At 39.8% G+C, this 22,144-nt stretch overlaps 3 protein-coding genes across 4 annotated transcripts in view; 1 reads left to right on the forward strand and 2 right to left on the reverse strand.

Moving 5' to 3' along the window:
• Window positions 1-2,204: 2,204 nt before the first annotated feature.
• Window positions 2,205-3,381, reverse strand: LOC105185225 (transmembrane protein 147). The gene is made up of 4 exons (XM_011144550.3): window positions 3,183-3,381; window positions 2,971-3,109; window positions 2,686-2,907; window positions 2,205-2,567 (listed from the first exon to the last, which is right to left on the reverse strand). The coding sequence occupies exons 1-4, from the start codon at window positions 3,257-3,259 to the stop codon at window positions 2,316-2,318; spliced, it is 690 nt and encodes a 229-aa protein (XP_011142852.2). The 5' UTR covers window positions 3,260-3,381; the 3' UTR covers window positions 2,205-2,315.
• A 4,563-nt stretch (window positions 3,382-7,944) lies between these two features.
• The window catches only part of LOC105185233 (zinc finger protein 235), a 65,348-nt gene continuing 51,148 nt past the window's right edge, over window positions 7,945-22,144 (forward strand). Inside the window, exon 1 of the mRNA XM_025300947.1 lies at window positions 7,945-8,043. The gene's annotated coding sequence lies outside the window, so the exon portion shown is untranslated. The remainder of the gene's footprint in view (window positions 8,044-22,144) is intronic.
• Window positions 18,551-21,963, reverse strand: LOC105185227 (mitochondrial pyruvate carrier 1). Of its 2 annotated transcripts, none has more exons than XM_011144552.3 (3): window positions 21,520-21,963; window positions 19,651-19,751; window positions 18,551-19,018 (listed from the first exon to the last, which is right to left on the reverse strand). In XM_011144552.3, exons 1-3 carry the CDS (start codon window positions 21,591-21,593, stop codon window positions 18,849-18,851), a joined length of 345 nt encoding a protein of 114 aa, XP_011142854.1. In that variant the 5' UTR covers window positions 21,594-21,963; the 3' UTR covers window positions 18,551-18,848. The 2 variants fall into 2 exon arrangements, with proteins under 2 accessions (XP_011142854.1, XP_011142855.1); XM_011144553.3 differs by lacking the exon at window positions 21,520-21,963 and adding an exon at window positions 20,221-20,980 and having other exon boundaries at window positions 18,849-19,018.

The raw sequence follows: 22,144 nt of genomic DNA on the forward strand, positions 1-22,144 counted from the left end.
TAACAAAACAAATTTATGAGACTGCAGTCGCGATTAGCCATGAATATTCCGTTGTAATAGTACGTTAACATGCATTTGCATATAGTATATTATTCACATCAACAGTTAATAACATGTTACAAAGATTTAAAAAAATTTAATTTTTTTTTTCTATTTTTCGCTTGATCTCCGTCGAATTTAATTTGCTAATCTATAAAAACTGAATATCTTTATTATTTTTTTTTAGTAATATGCTTCTTAGTTCTCTGATATTTCTCTTTCCTTTGTCTTATTGTTTATATCACTCTATATATAGCTGAAGTTGTAACCATAGTTGTGCAAAATATTCTTTCATTAACCTTCAGTTGACCAACCAACAGTTTATTGATATAATTTGCGTTATTTAAGGTTAAGAGTCAATTTGAATTCCACTATTGTCAACGAAGCTCTATATCAAACCAACTGGAAGAATAATGGACAGGTCTGTATACAGATTTTTTGTTGCCCCATGCAGATGATGGAAATTATATTAATATTATTAAATGAATTTTTTGAATTGCTACTTTTTAAATATTAAGAGCAAGAAAATTTTTATACCTTTAGCCTTTATAATCTTTATAATAAATTATAATTTATAGCATTTATAATAAATTTCATCGTTCAGTCAATATTCAGAATCGAAATTCTACTATATGATTTCCTCATATCATACGAATCAATTCACGCGTTATATAGATTAGGTCAATTTTTTTATATTAAAACTTATACTCTCGCGTGAAAAACTAATTTGTGTTAATAAAATATATTTTATTAACCCTGCGTCATTATGGTGGTAAAATGTTACACGCACGTTGGGGCGAGTCATGATTATCCGATTTGGTCCACCTTCGCAGTGTCAACTTAGGTTTTGGAAAGCTAGGTTAGCTTTTATAGAACAGTAGTCTCTTAATAATTTAATGAAATATTTAATGGCTTTAACAACGTCTCGGGTCGCCATGACCCAGCCTCAATGACGCCGGGTTAAAATATATTTTCACAGTTATTGAAATACATTAAAAAAAAAATTTTAAGTCAATACTGACAATGAGTTTAAAGAGAAAGACAACAAATGTGTGATCAGTAATACGAGCTTTCTCCGCTTAAAATCTTCTAATAAAACTCATTTCAAATAAGAGAATAAGTTTGCCGCTTTTAATTTTGGCTTAGCTTTGAATTTGAAACAGACAAAGCTTATTAACCAGCTCTATTCTGAAGTAACTATGAGCCGTATTCTGAACCTGCACATTTAATTTGAAATAGCGGCTACCTGCTTTATTTATCTCAAACGAAGGTCACGTACAATCTTATTTCACGTTGAGTATCGGATGGTCACATTTAGCGCTAAGTATGCACTCAGACAATACAGACATATGATGCTCTACATACAGGCCTGCGGATACTGTAGTCCATTAACCGCAATAGTGTCATGCCTCTAGAATGAAGAATAAAATGAGAAGAACAAAAGTAGAGACCGTTTGGCTAGTATTCTCTAAAGAATCTCGAACAAGAATAGAAATCAGTATATGTGATGAAATTGTGCTATAAATAATATAACAGTGGATGTCAAGATTCTATCAACATATATTGTTGTGAAAAAAACTAAAACCATTATTAAATACTTTCAAGAAACGAATCAACTAAGTGACAAAAAAGTATATTCGTCAAAAGTCATATTTACTATTGTATTGAAAATGTAACATTCGAAAGAGCATAGCAATTTATATAATTAAATTTATGTAGTTGATCTATCCATGTCTCTTATTCGATAATAATTTTACGAACATATCATAGTAATAGTTTCAAAACTATATAAACATTATATCGATTCTATATAGCAATATACAAAACATAATTATTTCATCTCTTTTACTATATATCTATAATTCTTATTATTAGGTTTCAGTAAATTTTTCTCTATGTGTGTATATATATGTGCCTAATGAGTGCAATTATTGATAGAGCGTTTTTACAATAATATTTAAGTATGCAATAATAGTGTATGATATTCTCTAATATGTAATTTTTAACGTTGTCCTACCAATTCAATATTTCAAACATTTGTACAATATTCGAAAAGATTACATTATCTAATATATAAAATTAATATTTTAAGATGTCAATTTAATGTTCTTTATTTATCGGATGATGAAATTTGTATGGTAAAATGGAAAAGATAGACCACAAAATATAACATAAACACATAAAAGTATTTATTGTACAATGTACATAGTATATTATGGGAGAATGGAATGGGAGATTTTAACACAAATGTTTCATAATTAATTTGTACAGATTATTCAGAAAATTCCAATTGAATGTGCAAGACCTGCATAAATATGTAATGTCATTGCACCCATGAAGAAAGTGGTAACTGCCTTAATAATAAGTGTCAACCATGGACCAGCTAATAAAAGTGATGAAAGGAAGTCAAACACAAGCGACCTGTATACTGTCAGTAGAAGCATACCAATTACTATAGGAAATAAACCGCGTCGTAAATCGTGTCTGGACCATAACCAAACCAATGTTGCAGTTGTTATATGTTGTACCTGTCAGGAAAATATGACATAAATTTCATAAATTTTCCCTAGTGAATTTCATGTGACATGAATGACATGAAAGTTGTCTTTAATTTCTATGTATCAAATATGAACAATAAACTCTTACCAAGTTGATATTTGATTCAAGACTCTTTTGGATATATTTCCAATCAAATTCTGCGCCACGTGCACCAACCCAAAGTAATAGGAATCTTGTAAGTAATACTTCTGCTCCCGCCCATCCTATACCAGCGGTTAAAACTTTGGCATGACCTTTACCTGGAATACTATTTAATACCAGCAAAAATCCTACCAAGTCTGCTAAGTCAATGGAAGACTTCAAAAATTCCTGGAAACATATTTCTTAATTTATTAAAATATCAGTATAATTTTGATATTTAATAATACATACTCCAAAGATATCAAAACCTTCTTCCCCAACATTGTCAGCTGTTGGGAAAAATGTGGCAAGAGCCAGCATTTTTACAAGCTGTGTAAAAATATAAATTCCACCTGCTTGAATGCATTTCCAAAATGCACCATATTCTGATCTGAAATCAATTTACCTTATCATTTGCACCATTTGTTTAATTTAGGTTAATATCAAATTCTTGATATACTTACAGACCGGAATATTTGTAAGTTAAGTGATAAGGTACATATACTAAAGCTAAACAGTTTCCGAAGTGATATAACGTCATTTTTCTATAATGTTCAGTCAGTTTGCGGTACTAATTGAGGAATGATCAGTCAATCATAATAAAATTATTCACAACACACAATCATCATGAACAATCAGAAACCATGATGAACGATGACTAGAAATAGGTTATTCGTTGCTTTTATTAGTTCTGAAATCTTCGCTATGTGTCGCTACTATTTCAGTTTCATTCGCATCTGCCATGAAATATGCTAACTATAATGATAAAAGGAAATTAGTATATTGTACTGTAGATAAAGAAACATTCTATCTATTTTTAATATGACTTTTCATACTATCATTATGACTTGCTATGGCTTAGGCCCCTTGCACAATGCCAGGCAATAAGAATAAAAATAGACCAATCACAATAGATTATTCTTGTAATAATCGATTGTGATTGGTCTATTTTTATTCCTATTGCTTGTTGCCTGCAAGGGGCCTTACATGGGATTCTTGGGACTAGCAGTCAATATTTTCTCTGTAGGTAGAATCTCTGTAGGTAAAAAGGAATTCTACTCATTCGATTCTAAACTTCAAGAGAGGCTTCATCGGTATATTTGAGGAACGTGTCAGTTATGTAAAAATTTTGTCAATTAAAAAGTGTAAGTTGCGTTTTTAAAATTAAGATTGATACAATATATTGTTATTTATATTTGAGATATGTGAAGTAGTTTGATTATTTATAAGATGGTTCAGAAAAAAGAAATCGTTGAATATATTTAATTGTTAGGTTATGGAAAGTGTTACGAGGATATTTATAAATTCTTCTATATAAAACATTTTTAATATTTTTATTAAATTAAAATGCGAAGCTTATACTTTAAAAGTACCATTCGTATAGTGATGCTTCGAAACAGATTGTTGTTTATAACTTCGAAATATAAATTGTGTCGTGAAATTTGACAGTTATAATAAAAGAAACTTTACCAAGGGTATCGTACGCGCATTCTACTGCTATCATCAAATTTAACCAGCTGACCCTTTGTAGGGAGAGATTTTCTCTGATGCCACATTGCGGACCCCTCTTTTATATTTTAACCCCTTTGAAAGGGGTACCATCACCCCTTTCCTATAAAAAGGGGTAGCAGCTAAAAAAGGGTGTTGCAGCAGCAGAAGTATTGACTATGTTTCTCCTAAGCAATTTGCAATATATATATATATATATATATATACATTAAAGTTTTCATATATATTATAAATAAATGTTATGTAGCATATAAAAATTTTCATATTATTTAAGCTAGAACCAATGACACTAGTGAATTAAATATTGACACAATATCTTTTATTCTTTACTGCTAGTAGATGTTAGTATGGTCAAAATTTTCTCCAACTTACAGCTGTAGATAGTGGGATACAACCCTTAGTTCGCAGGATTTAGAATACTCCGTCAGAGCATGCTCCGTCTTCCTGAGACCGCTGACTGCTGTCCCTTTCCAACGTTTCTAGCAGCAGATACGCTCCTAGGGATTGGTTGAGAGCTGGTGGTGGTTGGCCAGGATCGTATTGGATCTACCCCACGAGCTGCTCTACGTGGGAAGGGTAGCTCAGTTTGCCACAGGCTGTTGTTGAATCTGCCTCGTAGTGTACTTTTTATCAAACAGCTGTCAAGACAGAATTATTTGGTGGCAGTGGTGATTTTGAAAGTGTATAACAGTTTTAATACATATATTGCACTATAAGAAATTATATTTATCCAGAATACATACATAGTATGTTGTAAGGAATCAATATCTTATATATTGTGTTTTATTTTCTTTACATCTATTGTTCTTCATATTTTTTTATATCTGTTCACATATATTTTTATAAATTATTTTAACAATGCCTGTGTAATGGAGTCAATTTTGTACAAAGCTTTATTCCATAAAGTTCAAAATTTAATTGTTTTAATCTTTATCTAGTAAAATAAACAGATGTCTGAATAATATGTGAGCAAAATTGGACACTTGTTAGTACAAATTTTTCTATTAGATTATTCACAGATATATTTTGGAAAATACCACAAATATTTTATATTGTTGCATTATCTGTAACTGCAATATTGAAATCACCCATTACTTTCTAATACTGTTGAAGCAGATACGGTAATATTATATACTGTGACTGAGAAATGTGTGATTTCTCCCCTTTCCTATTTCAACCCTTCATCCTTTTTTATCCTTTAGTGAAGAGAAAATATCCACCCTTTCATCTGCCCAACCCTCAAAAATAGCTTCAATGCTATATACTGTAGTCTCAATGTGCAATATACCATTTATGGAATTGAATTTATTTATTAAATAGACCATCTTAAACCAGATCCATGATGAATAATTATAAGTATAATAAAAAGTGAAATATATTAAGAAGTAACATAAGTACATAATATATAACTTGTATTATATAATGAAATAGCAAGGTTTCTCTATCAACATGAAAGGATTCTTTTCAAAATATGTTTGGTTAATATATGTAATATAAAAATATATAATATAAAATTGTACTTTCCATGAGAGAGAATGGGAAATGGGTGGAGCTTATATTCCCTCCTACTTTCCATATAAGACTCTGGGAAAAGGATAGTCAGTTTTACAGTGAAACTCAAGGGTGAAAGGATATATAGGGTGATATCTTCTTCAGTAATTCAAAAAAGATAATTTTATATATTTTTAGTTATTTTATAATATAAGTACAATGTGATTTCATTACTTTATCTTCATAGCATAAATTGTATATTTTTCAAAATTATTATTAAATGACAGAATTTAAGCAAATCACTTTAAATTTGTGGTATATAATATTAATTATTTGTGTGTGTATGTGTGTGTATTCTAAAGGATATGCTATACAGGCAGAAGGTAAGATAATTTATTTTTAATTGTCAAGTTTCTTCTATGTCTAAAAGAGAAATCATTTTTAATATTAAGTAGCATATTAATAATGACAGATAAAATTATCATGGTTAATTTTATGTTGTAATGTGACAAAATTTGGCTGATATTAATTATTCTAGAATATTTCCTTTATTTATTATATACATAGGCCTATATTTTGAACTCTCTTTCACCACTAGAAGTGACTATAAAAGTGGTGGCTTACAGTCAATCGGGAGACTTATAAGCCATTTTTATAGTCATTTTTAATGATAAAAGAGAGTTCAGAGTATGAGCCAATGTATCTCTTTCCAACTTTTGTGAGAATTATTAATTAACACATTATTCATCTTATTTGATTTAAATTTGATAAATTTTTATATAGATATAGATATTTAGATAGTGTATTTTTATATAGATAATTTTTCGAAATAAATATATATTCCTGTGCTATTTTTGAAAATATTGATTTTTGGAGTCCCCAAAGACTTGGATACAGGTTTCAAATGATGTTCGTACGATGGCGCTACAATTGATTTCTCACCATACATATATTCTAGCAGACGTAATTGTAGTATCTCTTAATTACAACAGATGACAGGCTATTAACTTTATATATATTTTACAAAATGATTTTACATAATTTCAGTATGTATTTAGGGTGCTATTCAAAAACAAAACGAGCTTAGTTTAATCGTAGTCTAACAATAATATAAAAAGACTGACATTTATATTTAGAAACATTTTTTTATAATTTAGTCTTATATTAAACTCAGCTTAGATTTAAACTACTTGTAGGGATAGGTTGGTTTAAGCTTTTAACTGCTACAGGCGTATATATATGCCCTGATATATATATTGATATCATCAAAAATTCTCTTCCAACATTTTTGTTTAGCCTTGTTCGTACTCGTGTCCGTACATCTTTATTCGATAATGTTCTTTCTTTCTAATATCGAATCCGTCAGGAAATTTTCTCCTCTGTGACCCAAATAATATAAGATCCTACTATGAATATCGCTCAAAAGGTTTAATCTCCTTAGACCAAATACCAAATGTAAATCATTTAAAAAAAATGTTTCCGAATAACATCCATTTTTAGTTTATTGTTAGTCCATGAATAAGCTAGACTCTCGAAGGACTAAGCACACAAGTCAGGACCAAAGTAAAATTATTCCGTAAGATTATTACGGAATATTGCTTCTGAATAACATCCATAACGTTTAAAGTAATTTATTCTCATAATACGAATAATGAACTTTTTTCTATTAAAATAATAAATAATGTAATGTAACAAAAAATGAACAAGTTACACTTATTATTTATAACATCGCTTCTTAACTATTATTAATATTCACTCGATATTTGGTTCATTATTATAAAAGCTACGTTACGAGATGAAACCATCTCACACTAATATTCGATAACTCATTCTTTTCGTTCAAAGAAATTGCCTATTCTTTATATTTTCACCAAGCGCGTACAAACGACTCGTTTGCCCAACTAGAAGCTTTCCATTGCTTTTCTTGGACTTACCTTGGATTTAGATTCGAGGGGCTGAATCCTGGGAGTAAGGACACGGACGTCTCGCTCTCTCAATCTCGAAGTGAACGTCTTTGTCGTTTTCCCTCTTCTTGACAGATCCACGTGTTCGTCGAAAGCATGTTTGCATTTCCCTCCCTAGGGATGCTTACGGGGCAGCGCGCAATTTCGGAAAGCCGATTTCAATTCCGCTCTCCTTTTTACAGGGAGAAACGAAAGCACGAGTGCGAACCGCGCGGGATTACGGGAATCGCGTAGACAGGCTCGTGAACACGTGCGAAAATCTCGTGTCTCGACGTTTGCACCCACGGCATCGATCGTTCTTCCCGTTTAGCGCTTCTCGTCGAGAAAATCGGATCTCTCCAATTCTCCCTTCATTTCTTCGGTGAGTAACGCTTGACTTGCAAAGAAAATGAATGATGTTGCGATACCTCTGATTTACAATATAAAATTATCGGATAGTGAATTCGTCAAGAAACACAAATAATCACGAAAGTGTGACATTTGTCTAATTTTGAACTTTATTCCACCTGTTTCGTTATATATTATTTATATAACAAGTTGTTTTTTCATGAAATTTTAAAATAAAATTTTCTGCTTAAAATTTTCTATCTATCTATCTCTCTCTCTCTCTCTCTCTCTCTCTCTCTCTCTCTCTCTCTCTCTCTCTCTCTCTCTCTCTCTCTATCTCTCTCTCTATCTCTCTTCCTCTTCTTGTGATGTAAAACAGAATATTAAATACGTAAATTATTACTATAAAATTTGTTCACGTCGCGTCGATTATATTGTTCACACATTAAGTTGAGACAGACAGTCTCAGTCAGAGACATATTTTTCCATTGACGTCGAGGCAGTGTATAACGATGACCTTCGTTTCCGTTTCCGGTCTTCATGATTTTCGCACCGTCAACTCCATTCTTCCGTGTTCTGCCTCCGTATGTTAGCCCCGTCTTCTCCCTTGCACATCGAAGGTTTCCGCCCCTTTATGTCGATTCTCGAAAACTCGATCTCTTAAGGGTCCTTGTCATTTGTAGTTTTCGACATCATCTGCTTCTTGCACGAAAAAGCTGATCTTTTAATAAATATTGTTCGCTCTTACATGTACAGTTTTTGCGCACATACATATTAAAGAGACATATCAGAGTGAATATTGCAATGAAGGGAAAAACATAATAGAAAAATTCACAGAACTACTTTAACAATCGGACGAAATTCTTCTTGGAAAATTCAAGAGAATCGCTTGTTCCCTAGACGCCCGCATATCGCCAAGCTATCCCGACGCTGGGACACGAGAAATTCCTTGGAACGATGTTTTCCATTCCCCGTGCGCAGCGCATAAACACATTTTTATATGACAGAGAGGTTGATGTATCTTTTCCACTCGCCACTACGGAAAGGAATAACGCCCTTTGTTCAGCGCTGCTGGCGAAGTCGTTGATATTCCACCGGCGCCTCCATCCTTCTGGGACAGCCTCTCCCATCATCCGCTCTTACTCCTTCTTTTACTGTTTTTTGGTTCTATAATACTGAGACGGAGTACTAGTACGGAGAAACGAATCCCGGATTGCGATGTAGGAGTTTAATAGGACATAGGTTGAATCGAATGGAAACCTTTAAGTGGGTTTCTTCAGAGATCTTCGTACGACGCAAGAATCCGGAAGATGTTCAAAAGATATCTATATAAGGCATCTGCAAAATTTTTGCATATCTTAGAGATTTTTTTAATTTCTCTGTCGTGTTTAGATTTTGTGAAATTACGTGTATTTCAAAAAGAAATTTTCATTTACGTTCTGTTCTCGAGGATACATTTATGATATTTCGTTACATTAAATTGCGGTTGCTTTTCTCCTGTTTAACGCATCGCATTAATACGTCGTAATATGATACGACAATCGTGATCACGCGCTATACAAGTCTATCAGCGTCGTATCAAGATTGTACAAAAGGATCGTTGCATTTATTTGATAGTAATAAAGAAAGAGGATGGTGGGGGGAGGCAAAGGAACGATCTCAACTGCAAAGGCGCTTAATGAAGTAGACACCGGATCGTGGCGTAACTTTCAAACGAAATCTTTGATTGGCCATTAAGCCGCGATTTACATATTTGAGATCTGGAAGGGAAAAACGGCAGAGAGGATGGGCGAGAAAAGTTTCTTTTAACAAGCGTCTCTTTTATTATTTAACGTCTGAGATGATACTGCGCGAAAGTGATTCCAATTAAAGACATATAATTAGCCGATGTATAAAGGCGAGTATCGAATCTCTTTACGCACTTATTGTTGTATTGTATTTCCAGAATAACGTCCGTCTCACTTTAGTCTCTCGAAATCAAGCAGCATGCATGCATAAGGTTTAAAATGGAGCTGTATTTTTCTCATGACGCATGACGCAGCGGGAGAGCGAAATGCTGCCTTTGAATATTGCCCAGGCCGTTAAGCATTATTAAAGAATGCTTTTAACATTCCAGATATCGCTAGCTTGTTTGTGTTTCGGTTATCGGCGCGATCCGGGGCTAAGGACTGTCCTTAAATGTGCCGTAAACAGGCCCGAATGAAATAGAAGAAAGAGGCGAGCGAGTCATCTCTAACTTTGTAAGGGTGTCTCGCGCTTCGCCGGCCCGACCGCGGCCAATAAAAACTTTACAGCCCCGTAATGAATGCAAGAAATAATTATCTCATGAATACATTAGTTTTAGTATCTCCCGACACGAACACGGCCCGTAAAAGCGGCATTGGATATCTTGACCTACGATTTCCAGTGCGTGCCTGCTTCTCTACGATCCTTAATCGCCCCTCGCTCGCTCTTTTTCTCTTTCTCGCTGTTCACTCGTTTTCTCACTGTCTTTCCTTCTTTCCTTCCTTCCTTTCTTCAATAGCCGATATCTTATCGAAGAAAATGCCGTATTGTGCATCAAACGTTCTCTTCGAGACGTGTTCGTCGGATCCGTTCATAAAAAATTGACACATTGTTTTCGTCGTGAGCGACATCATTTTTTAGCAATATACGCGACATTCACGCGATGTTCCGGCGGTTGTAGGAGCATTGTTGATGTAATAACAGCTGGTCCCCTTGCTATTTTCGTGAATTCAGGAGCTTAAGTAACGATAAACAACGCGTGGACGATGTAGACAGATCGCGTGGGCGATGCATTTGGTTCAGGAGGAGGGCCGTTCGTTTTGGCTGTATCAGTGGAAACCCTTTATGTGGATATCCTGAACCGGTGGGGGAGAGCGACGAGGGAGGATGTCAGTTAGGTAGGAAGGGAGGTGCGCGTCGGTGCTGTGGCACGGAGTGATTGATCGTCGCCTCGCGACACCTCTGTGTTCTCGTAGAGTGGATAAAGGGGTGGAAAAAGGAGTGGAAACCCTTTCACGCTTTCACGGATCAGTCACAGGATCACGTTCTCGGGCCATCCCCTCGCCCCTTGGTACACGGGACATGCATCACCCTGCCATCCACCTCCGCTTCCCTGACTTCTGCGTTTGCTCGCGTCAATATCGCGAGATCGAATCTGCAAACTTCGCGCGAAGGAAATTCCTCGTCTAGCGTGTCACATCGGTACCGCGTATATTCGATATTTTTCGATATTTTTAGGTTATATAGGCGATATAAATTTGCGGGAACTCTTGCACGTTTCTGGATGGGATGCTCGGAATGGGCGATTTAATTCGACGATTCTCACGCGCGAAAGAGCGCGAAAAGTTTCCGCGTCGTAAAGTGAATGTGAAATCGCTTCGCGATTTTTCGACATTTTGAACGGCGGCGATCCTCATTCTCGCGGCGTGCCCACGCGAATTTATCACGTTCTCAAAAGAACGGCGCGAAGAAAATGTCGCTATCATTTACGACGCGCATGCTTCATCGGAAGCTCACTAGCGGGTAGACGACGCCGGCTCATACATCAGACACCTAATTCCTCCTTTCGCTCAAGTGTTAACTCTTATATCTTATCCATTTAGAAGTTCCATTTGGCGATGTCCGCGCGACCGGTCGTCTTGTCATTCCTAAATTGACGAGCCATTATATGTCGTTGGTGTGTCCGCACTTCTCTCGCACACTAGAATTATCCGGCGAAAACAACAATTTACCAAAGAGTTATTCGGACGTACAATTCGTCCTAACATGTCTGATCGCGTTGATGAACTTTGATTATCAGGCCTCGTGTAAATCGAGGGCTTTCGGAAACTATCCTCTGTGTCATCCTTAAATACGATTGCTTAATTTTGAATATTATCGATTCGATCTCCTGTGATATATCTTGGGGAAGAATGGAACGACTTATAGATATTTTGGAAGAAAAATACTAAATTGCGATTGTGTACAAACTGAAAATAACTTCGCTGCTGTACTGCACAGCGCGATTAACATTAGTATTACCGCACGGAGTAATACCGCACGATACTTTTATAGTTTTCTAATTATAAAGTTGTGCGCGGTTTCGCGATCGATCGAAGATAGCTTTTAGTCGAACGACGGCCTCGGCAAATCAACTATGAAGAATTGTGGAGATACGGAAAGCGAAATTGGATATTGCTGCTAAATATTTGAAAAGCCTCCGGATCCGTAGAATTTCCTTGATATCCCATGAGACCATCTGCGTCTCGCAAGTTCGCCGGGAATCTCCCCGTCCTTCGATTTTCAGCGATCAATTAGCAAGAGAGCTTTTTTTCAGCGTCGCTTCATCCGCACTAAAGAAAACCTGTATCGCGTCTTGAAACCGCAATTTTTTTCTATTTTTCACTTCATAATTCGATGGAAATGTTAAACACGAACTAAAACCTTAGCAAACGGAAACTTCGGAACGTTGTTTAATCATTCACTCTGTTATTACTGTTGCTGTTTAATATATTTTTCAGCAAGATATTTGACTACGTACAATTTTAACGTTACAATTATTTAATGCCTCATTTTAATGATAATTTGGCACTATATATAATAAATAACTGGAGCGAGCGGGATATAACTTATGAAATGTATCGCTTCTGAAAAAGTAACCACTAGGTAAAAGGAAAACCTGCTACACGTACATGTTAAAGTTCGTCAGAATCAAAGCTGACCAGTTTTCGTACTTCAACCGAATTACTCTACGACGGCTCGTCTATCCTGATCGAAGGGGACGAGAACGTAGACCTCTTGCTCGGGGAGAATTTTAAAATTGAAGATTCTGGCCGAGAGAGACGTAGGTAGAAGTACGATTCCCATGGTTCGATCCCGGCTCGGTTCGGCAGAATGTGTTTTTCCGCGCCCTCAAACACGTCACATGAATAAAAAATATCCTTCAAAGTTGCCAACCCCAGCGTCTGGCGGGGCCGGTATGTAGCGGCAGTTCCCCGGACTGAAGTGCGGAGCACTGTATATCGGATAAAATGGAAATCGAAGGGGATCGAAGGGAAAGAAGGTCGTGCGTTATCGCGGCTTTCGCCGCAATAAAGCCGGCTCGTAATCCAAGTGTCGGGAAACTAATCTCAGAACTCGCGATCTTCACTCGGCAAAATTGCTCGATCCGAGTTCGCCCTCTGAAGAGAAAGAGAGAGAGAGAGAGAGAGAGAGAGAGAGAGTAACAATCATCCGGCGATTTATTTGTTCTTTACCGACTCACATTCAGGATTCCTTCGGCGATGTATATATATTCTTCTTTCGCATTTTTCTCTCATTCGGCAATTATTATTAAGTACAACAAATCACACCCGAAGAACGCAATCATCTTTGATTTGCACATTCTCGCCGGGTTTGACTGTCCTCCGCGACCCGCTGGTTTTTCTATCGATCCTCGAGGCCCAAAACATAGCGCGAGTCCGAGAGTTCCAAGGGCGAAAAATGGCGAAGATGGCGATTCGGTAGGTCGGCGTCGATAGCTTCTTCCCGCTGAAGCTAACCCTAATATATTGGGTCGAGTTTACAGGGGATGGAGTCACGTTGCGCGGGATACAGCGCGGGTGGAGATCCGCGAAGGTAGGAGCCGAGGGGCAGGAAGGTTACGGGTCATAAACCATCCTCAGTCGCTGAAATCGTTCTATATGCGAGTGTTTGCGCGCGTATGCGTGTGCACGTGCACACGCCCTTGCACGCGCGCGCACTCGTCTATCTACTTCCGGATCCGCAGGGTAACACGCGTGATTCTCGCCGAGCACGAGAAGCAGGAGTTGTTTACTGCTTTCTGCGAACTTTCGAAGTAACGCGATCCAAGTGCGCGTTACTCGTCACCGATCGATTCGTTCGTAGCGTCGATTTGACATTTATTAATCTGACGAGGTGTCGGTATTTCGGTAAAATGTAACAGCACACCGATGAAACACCGGAGAAAGCGCATTCTGTATAATATGAATTTGGCCTGAGAATATAAGATATGCGTATTTCGAAGAGTTTCTATATATAGCAGCAAAGCGAGAGGGAAACGTTCTTTTATCGAGCTGTCTTTAATATATTTTCAGGAATGAAACGTGAAAAACGATCCATATTTTGGAGGCTTTTGATGAAAAATAGATTTTTATATCATTGATTAAAGTAACTCGTCTCTGTCAATATTTGGGATATTTATGAGATGTGGTGGATATACCTACACTGCGCTGACAATTGAAGTTGAGAACCACGACGGGTGTGTAATATGAAGATAAGATGTCCCCTATGTTCCCATGTGTGCCAGGCTTCTCGATCGGGGATTATGTTGCCATCTACGCTGACCTCACCCCCTCAAACGAAAACATCTCGTCCTAGTGCGCCGACCAGTCGGCCCAACCCCATAACCTTTCGCACTCTTACGTTCGTCATTCCTCGTGAATTTTCGTTTCTTATTTGTCGTAAACCTGTTCGAGAGAAATGGCCAAGCACTCGTTCCTATTTCTTGAAATTACTTGCATCTTCGGCCGAATTATAGCGCCCATCGCAAACCGAGAATTGTACGCTCGGTCGTGTGTATCCTTGTCACTTCGGGGGGATGATGCGCGATTTTCGCGAACGCGTATTCATAGACGTGGGGCACGTACGGTGCTCTCTCCGGAAGAGAAAAAGTTACGTGGTCGAATTTACGCTCGTGTAATTTGGAGGGACGATACGCAGGATGGCGCTCTCATGATTTTTTAACGCAACACGCTTTCACGCTCTTATGACGGGCTTACGATCGCGCGGTAACTCTCCCGTGTTATTTTACAGGGGCGGCTGAAGTACACTTTTATGAATCCACCATCAGGAATGTGCGCGCCTCGCGACCGGTGCGTTAAACTCCGCGGGATGTTTTCCGTTCGTCGTTTTTGTAGCCATGTCCAACAGACCTGAAAGCGTCTATTTCTCGTTGCCGAAGCAACGGCTGACTGTGCGATAACAATCTACTCGGACGATTCAGTAATTCTCGAGGAATCGTAGTATGAAGATCTCGATCAAAAACTGATGGTGATATTTTCGTTGAGGCAACCTCCCGCGGCGAAGTTTTGTTGGGACAATGCGGTAGAAAAAATATTCGAGTCTGCCTTTACGCAAATTCTACCTGAGGCGTCACCAAAAATTGATCGCAAAATGATTTGTTAATTTCGGATCTGCACGCACATCCGCAAAATAATGTTTACTTAAGGGATCAGGAGAAGAAGAGAGCTTCTCCTCTCTTGACATGAAACATGTTCCTTTAGAAAGCGCGTTGTTATGCGCCATAATCAGAAACATTGTAGGTGGACTTAACGATTATGACTGGCGTCGCGACCCTCTCCGTTCGAGTACGCGCGAAATATTCCCTCGATTTTCCAGAAACACTCTTATTCCTCCCCGCTCTCTCGACATAAGAAATCGTCAGCATTCCGAATGGCGAGTCCAGTGTCAGCCTAATATATGTCCTGCATGGTGAGGGTGTGCTTGATTCATCTCACCCTCGGGGTCCCCGCCGGCGCACATTCGCCACGCATTTCAGAAGTCTTTTCGCTCGGCTCGCGCGCGCATCGAAAATCCACCCTGCGAAGACTTTACACGGGCGTCATAAGCTGACGCACTTAATTTAAAGATCGTCCAGCGTCGAAAAGTCTTGGGCGCGAGGGTCGTTCCCCTCGGCTTTCTCTCAGTCTCTCTCCCTCCCTCCCTCCCTCTCTCTCTCTCTCTTCCTTTCTATTCTGTTCTTTCGTTTTTTTCATCCATCACAGTTCATGCAGCTCCGCGCGCGGTGGCGGCTTTACAATCCGAGCATTCCGCTTTACAGTTCATTTCGCTCGCGGCGGCGCTCTTTTCCTCTTCATCGAATTATTTCGATCTCGTCGACGGAAACGCTCTCCGATTGTGCTCGGCGTTTCCGAGGCGCCGTTTCTCGCGCGATTTCGATCGGCGGAAACTCGATCGAATTAGTGACGCTCTGTTTGCTCTCCCAATGTCTCTACTCCGTCGTTACTTATAACGTTATTCGATTCCGGTTATTTACTCATTCAGTCTCTCATTGCATCTGGGCGGGCGTATCCGTAGATAATTAACGAAGTTAATGTCGCGAATTGTTTCGCACATCATCGATACGTTATAATTAGAATATAGAGGTATAGAAATACATTCAATAGTACAGATGCATCGACTTTATTTAACCGTCAGTCGTAGCGAATAAGCGGTACGTTAATTTTTCATCTCTCCAGAAATGAACCCTTCTAATCGTACGGACTTTGACTCCTCGCGCGATCGATACCGCGTGTCCTTTGTCGATCGGTCGACTTCTTTGGCATCTTACCGATTTCGATCCGGTCGTCGGTTGACGCAAGATTCGGAACGTCAAGTAACAAGGGAACGAAAGAGAGAGAGAGAGAGAGGGGGGGGGGAAGAACGAGAACGAGAGAGGGTCGCATCTGCGTAGGCATGTGGCAAATTGTCGAGCTGCCCGCTGGAAGGGAACCGTCCACGGAGGTGGAGGCGCCTCCGCGAAGGACGAAGTGGCGAGACCAGCAGGAAGGACGAAGCGGAGGAGTGGACGATAGACGCGGCGGTACGCGAGAAGGAGCGATATATATACGCGAGACGAAGTGGAAGGTAGGCGGCGGGTAATCTGTGATTCAAAGAGAGCGATCCATCTTGCGACATGCCAGGATTCAATCGGCGGCATTTGTTTGTGAAATCAGTCCCGCAGGACTCGGCCCGTCGCTTCGTCGTCTCCGTGCCACCATGCCGCCCGATTCGCCGATTGTCTCCGCGCAGGCACGACAAAACTCACAGGACCGAAGGACGTGAATGGAAAACGCGCGGGATGCGTGCGTCTTATCGAGCGGCGAGTGTGCGAGCGTGCGAGCGATTCTTTCCTATCGATTAACGTAAACGGCGCACGATAGGCAGACCGAGGCACTCCGCGCGTGCGCGACCATGTTTTAACTGTGTGCGAAATGCAACATCTTCGCAGAAAAGACGCTCGAAACAGTCGAGACACGCGTTTCCGAGTTTCACGTGTGAGTTTAGAAGGAGAAAGAGAGAGGGCGAGACTGCTACTAATAATCAATTTTTCAGAAATATAATTTGCTCCGCGCAGGAGCAGAAATCGATGTATGACGTCAAGCGAAACATTTTCATCGGCGATCAGCAAAGGAGCGCCGACGGGGCGTGTCGCATGATCGACGCCAAGCAGGGCTAATAAGGCCATATATATTTATTCAGCTAGTTATTTATTCAGCGGGGCTGAACTTTATATCCTTGGACACAGGACTGAAGATACGGAAAGTGAGTGGGAGAGAGGGACAAAGAGGGAGAGCTTCGCGGGGGCACGGAGGACTGCGCAGCTTAGTATTCGGAAAAACCAGAATACCGGGGATAGATTCGTGCGTCTGATCCGTGCCAGATCCCATAAAATGACCCCTAGCACGATCGAGTGCCCGCCATGCCGCGCCCGCACCCTCGGTACTATCGCGCGCGCGCGCGAGAGGCCACCCCGGAAAATTATTGCTCTCCTTATATATTCGTCCGTACTGCCGAATTGGGGCCGAGTCGAATAAACTCATGCCCTTTGGATACGATCGGGAAAATAACGATTGCCTCGCAGAAGAGGATGGACGAGGAGGTCGGAATTACGACTGAGCGAACTGATCATTTTATACGTCTTTTTTTTTTTTTTTTTGAAGAAATTTATGAGATTTGTTAAGTCGCGACTGTGTGCCTAACATTTAACGCTGCATCATCGGGAGAAATGTACACGATCGCAAGATGAGGAGAAAGAAGTGTCCATTGGCAAATAATTTCGAGATATATAATACCGAAAGCAGCGAAATCGCAAGGATGACGATTCGGTCGATTTCATTAAAATCGAGTCGAATTAGTCTTGTAAAATAAAGTCAACAGTCTCGTTGATGAGAAGGACGGAAATGAACGCGGGGCGTGATATCGTTTACACGCAAGAAATGCTATAAATATCAAATGTCTCGTATCTGAAAAACCCTGTGATCCCTTATCGTTCCTCTTCTTACAACCCAGGAGAGATACACAATCTTGCAAAAAATAATATGCTGCGTACGTCTTGGAGAGTACGAGTTGGTCTTGTTCTAGTATGCAATCGCTGAATCGTAAATATCGCGTTAGCCACAATTACCACCAGTAGAACAGTAACGGAATAACTTAATAAGCGGAATCGCTCGGATATACGCAACAGTGTTAACATTGCGCCAGGGTACATTACGCCATACCCCGAGGAGTCGGCTTTCCAATGTATTAGCAATTATTACAATACATTACACGCCTACGCGCACGCTTTTTAATAATTGCCGTAGATAAATCCAGTGCCGCGCCGCTATTGTTTGCATCTCGGATTATTGCAATAAAGCTGTTGAGCAATGATGAAGTTTACCGCGAGTATCAGAGCGTTGCTACTTGATAAGAAGCACAAGAAGATAGTGTAGAATATATTTTTATGTATATTATGCGTGATAAAGTGAACAAAGAGTAAGGAATGTTCTGAGAAAAGGAATATCTTTTTTATTGCTTCATTGCTTCGATATTAACATTTTGCGTCTATCTTTAGTTTAAATTTCATTTTTCACCATGCCACGATGCAAAATAGTCTTGTTGGAGTACTTCTTCGTCTGTATTAAGTCGTTTTACTATTTTATTGCAACTATCTTGAGACAAAGTTTCAGAGCGAAAGAAGGTTAACGAACAAATGCGCACAAAGAGAGAGAGAGAGAGCGTGGATTTTGTATTTGCAAACATGTGCACACGCAATGTATTTTTCGCATGGCTACAGGCATGGCTTATCCCATATCATTTCTTCTGGTCGAATTGCTGCCTGCCGCCGTAGTGGTAGTCAAGGTACCTGTAACCTTGCGTGAGTTGGGCCCCGGCGTTAGTCACGTGGCACGCCAGCAGTAACAGATTTCGTGGTTGTACTTTCCAAGCGAATCGCATGAATACCATGGAATAGAGGGTCAAGGCTGAAAATTGTTCGGAAGAAAAATTAAATCGCACGCAAAAGCTGCGCGGTCGATACGCGCGGATCTGTATTGCAAATTTCATCTCTCTTGCAATGCGAATTCAACTAAAAGGTAAAAGTATGTAAACAAAGAGCGAAGAGAGCGAGCTTTGATGTATGTGCGTGCGATGCAGCAATGCGCTTCAAAGAGAGACTCGTCGTCCATTATATTCATTCATTTATATTTCATTAGCGTCTAGATAAGTTTCAAGAGGTTTCTTCTCGCAGAAAGTCATGATTCGCTGCTCACCGCTTCGCGAAGATTCAGAAGAAGCTTTCGGCAGCGAACATTACGTTCGAACGCTTGAACGTGGCTCGTAACATTTTACTGTAACATTTTACTTGTATACGCGTTTTAGACCGGTATGCATCCCAGACATTCGCGGCGTGCCGCTCATTAAGAAATAAACGGCTATTTGCTGCGCCCGAGCAGCAATTATTTTATGGGTCCCTCCCCAAGCCCCCGCCTCACCCCCTTGCCACTCAGCTGCACTGCTCGCCGCGCACCCTCTCGCTCTGTCGCGATACGTGATTATTATGAGACGGAGAATGAATTCTTCGAAAGGTCCGGCAGTGGAGCTATGTCGAACTCACCTAAAGTCATTTTGCCGCTAATGATTCTCGGATGCTTTCGCGTGTCGGATATGGCCGCTATAGGTATCATCCAGTTGAATACCGGGCCCCAGAAGTGCGTGCTTAAAAAGTAATCCATTTTCCATAAATTATGCTCTTGCGATGGAGGTACGAGCGCTAAAGTACCGAGAGCAGTCGACTGAGAGAAAGACAAATCTACTCTCATTCACGACTATGATTGACAAAGTAATATACTATAAATAATAAATGTGTGTATGCCAACGGAAGCAAGAATTATAGATTGAGAGTTGCGTATCAAATATTGGTAAATGAGAAAGCGTAATGTGCGTGACAGATTTTTCACTGAGGGAAAAAAGAAATGGACTTTTTATGTATAAATTCGTCGATGGAATTATTATTAAGATCCAAGTAAAAGTTCGTAAATATCAGATAATGCTATATATTTTTCTTTCGCATTATATTTCTTATTTAACGACAAATAGAGATTTCTGATTTAACATAATCGCTGTTTCATGCGTCATATGCGATATTTTCAAGTCGACATGCGTGCATATTTTGCGCGAACGTTACCTCGTTAAGTAATCTCTAGTTTCTTTGGTTATCAGAGGTTTCGGCACTCTCCTAGACATGACGGCGGAAGTCGTGACACGTTTCCGATGTTAACAAGAACGATTTTAGTCACGCACGCACCACGAGGTCACGTGAATCGCAGAAAATTGGTTATATTTAGTCTAAATGTATAACCCTAATCAGCTCCGACATTGACAGTTTCAACTGAAAGGCGTCGAAATCAAACGATAAAGCCAATACCCGGAAACACAGTTGATTTCCAAGCGGTCGTTACTTCCGTTATCGCGACTTCTTATGATTTTATCACGGGCATGCGATCTCGCTTATCATCATCTCGAGGATTTCTAATCGGCGTCAATTTCCACGGTAATTTCCTCCTTGAGTGTGCACGCAGCGTTGTGATTGACGCAACCACGCGTTATCTTATTGCACACTCTTGGATTTTTTTTTGAGAAATTAAATTTTAAGGCATGAATACACACGCTCCATGCGCATACATACATACATATACGCGCGTGTACGCGGAATCACACACCGAAGCGCTATGACTGACGGTTGATAAGTGACATGATATTATCACCGCGATAACGGACAAAGTTGTAAAGCAGTTTCTGAGACGAGCAACGCGTTTGTACTTTCCGCACTTTGATTCGAAGTCGTTCTAATACTCGGACTAACGCGTCTTTTATGGCAGTTTCAAACGGCCGAGCTGACCGAGCGCGACCTTTTTCAGCCGAGTCCGTGACTACTGAACGCCAACTGTCGGTACTACGGATCGTCAGAAAACCGGAATTCCAAGTCAAGATCTTTCGATTCGCTGTTTACGAAATAAGCATCGTTAGATATCGTTTCGCAACAGGTATTTTCCTGGTGTGGCAACCGATTTGCATATCAAGGTTGTGAGCTTATCGTCGCGTACTGCTTGGCAGACAAACACGTATTATGAATGCGAGAATATGCAACTATTAATATGCACGTTTTTATATTCGATTTACGATGTCAGTCGATTTTCCTGCAGCTCCAGATACTTTGGTATTCAGTTTATCCGGCGATCAGCTTACAAGTGGAGCTTATGAATGAATATCATAAAGTTTCCAGTCTTCTGTGCATTTTTATTGCTCACTTGACTTCTGTGTGCGTAGTCTTTCATGTAGACAATGATAAATTCACAATAAAATGTCCTTAGAATCAGAGCTATCAGAACGCAAGTGTGTGGGAGTTGATAGTAGAAAGAAAATTACTATTCTCGGATGTCGCGATATGTTCTCGATTTAAGCGTTGATTAGACAATTTGCTCACCAACTGGACAATAGACATTTCGCGCCGATCCGTCTTCTGTCAGGACCCTTCGTTGTCAGTCGATCGATCTGCATAACAGTTCGCACGCAAATATTTCATCGTAAGCCGTCTCCAGTTTTCCTTTTTTTTGTGTCGTCTTACGGAGTGACGCTTGCGCGAGAAGACTGCCTCTTGTTCTTCTCATAATAAATGCACAGGTTATTATTTCGCGCGTATAATATTGATGGCGCTATGAATGTTGCATGGAGGGGTACACGACGTCCTGAGCGCGGCTCAACGGGGGTGGAAACCAGCTCGCGTATGGGGGTTGTAACGGGGGATGCTGCTGGGCGCATGCGTCGCCGCGGGAATGGTATTATTGATCTAGGAAGGGGGCGGACTATAAGACCCTCGAAGACCAGCAGTGTGTCAAGGCGACCTCGGCACCCTCGGCCTGACGATATTCCAAGTTCGATAAGCGATCATGATCGCCACCGACAGAATCTTGGAGCAATTCCTCTCTCCGAGTAAATACACTGCATTGCTTTGCGGGCAGCTTGAGGAGACACGCGGAAGTGTGGTCGCAGGGTAGACTTTCCACGCGGAAGGTTGTGTTGAATCAAAGTACATTGTACTTTTATTCTCA

This window comes from Harpegnathos saltator, unplaced genomic scaffold (genome assembly GCF_003227715.2).
Source record: "Harpegnathos saltator strain DR-91 unplaced genomic scaffold, Hsal_v8.6 scaffold391, whole genome shotgun sequence".
NCBI lineage: Eukaryota > Metazoa > Arthropoda > Insecta > Hymenoptera > Formicidae > Harpegnathos > Harpegnathos saltator.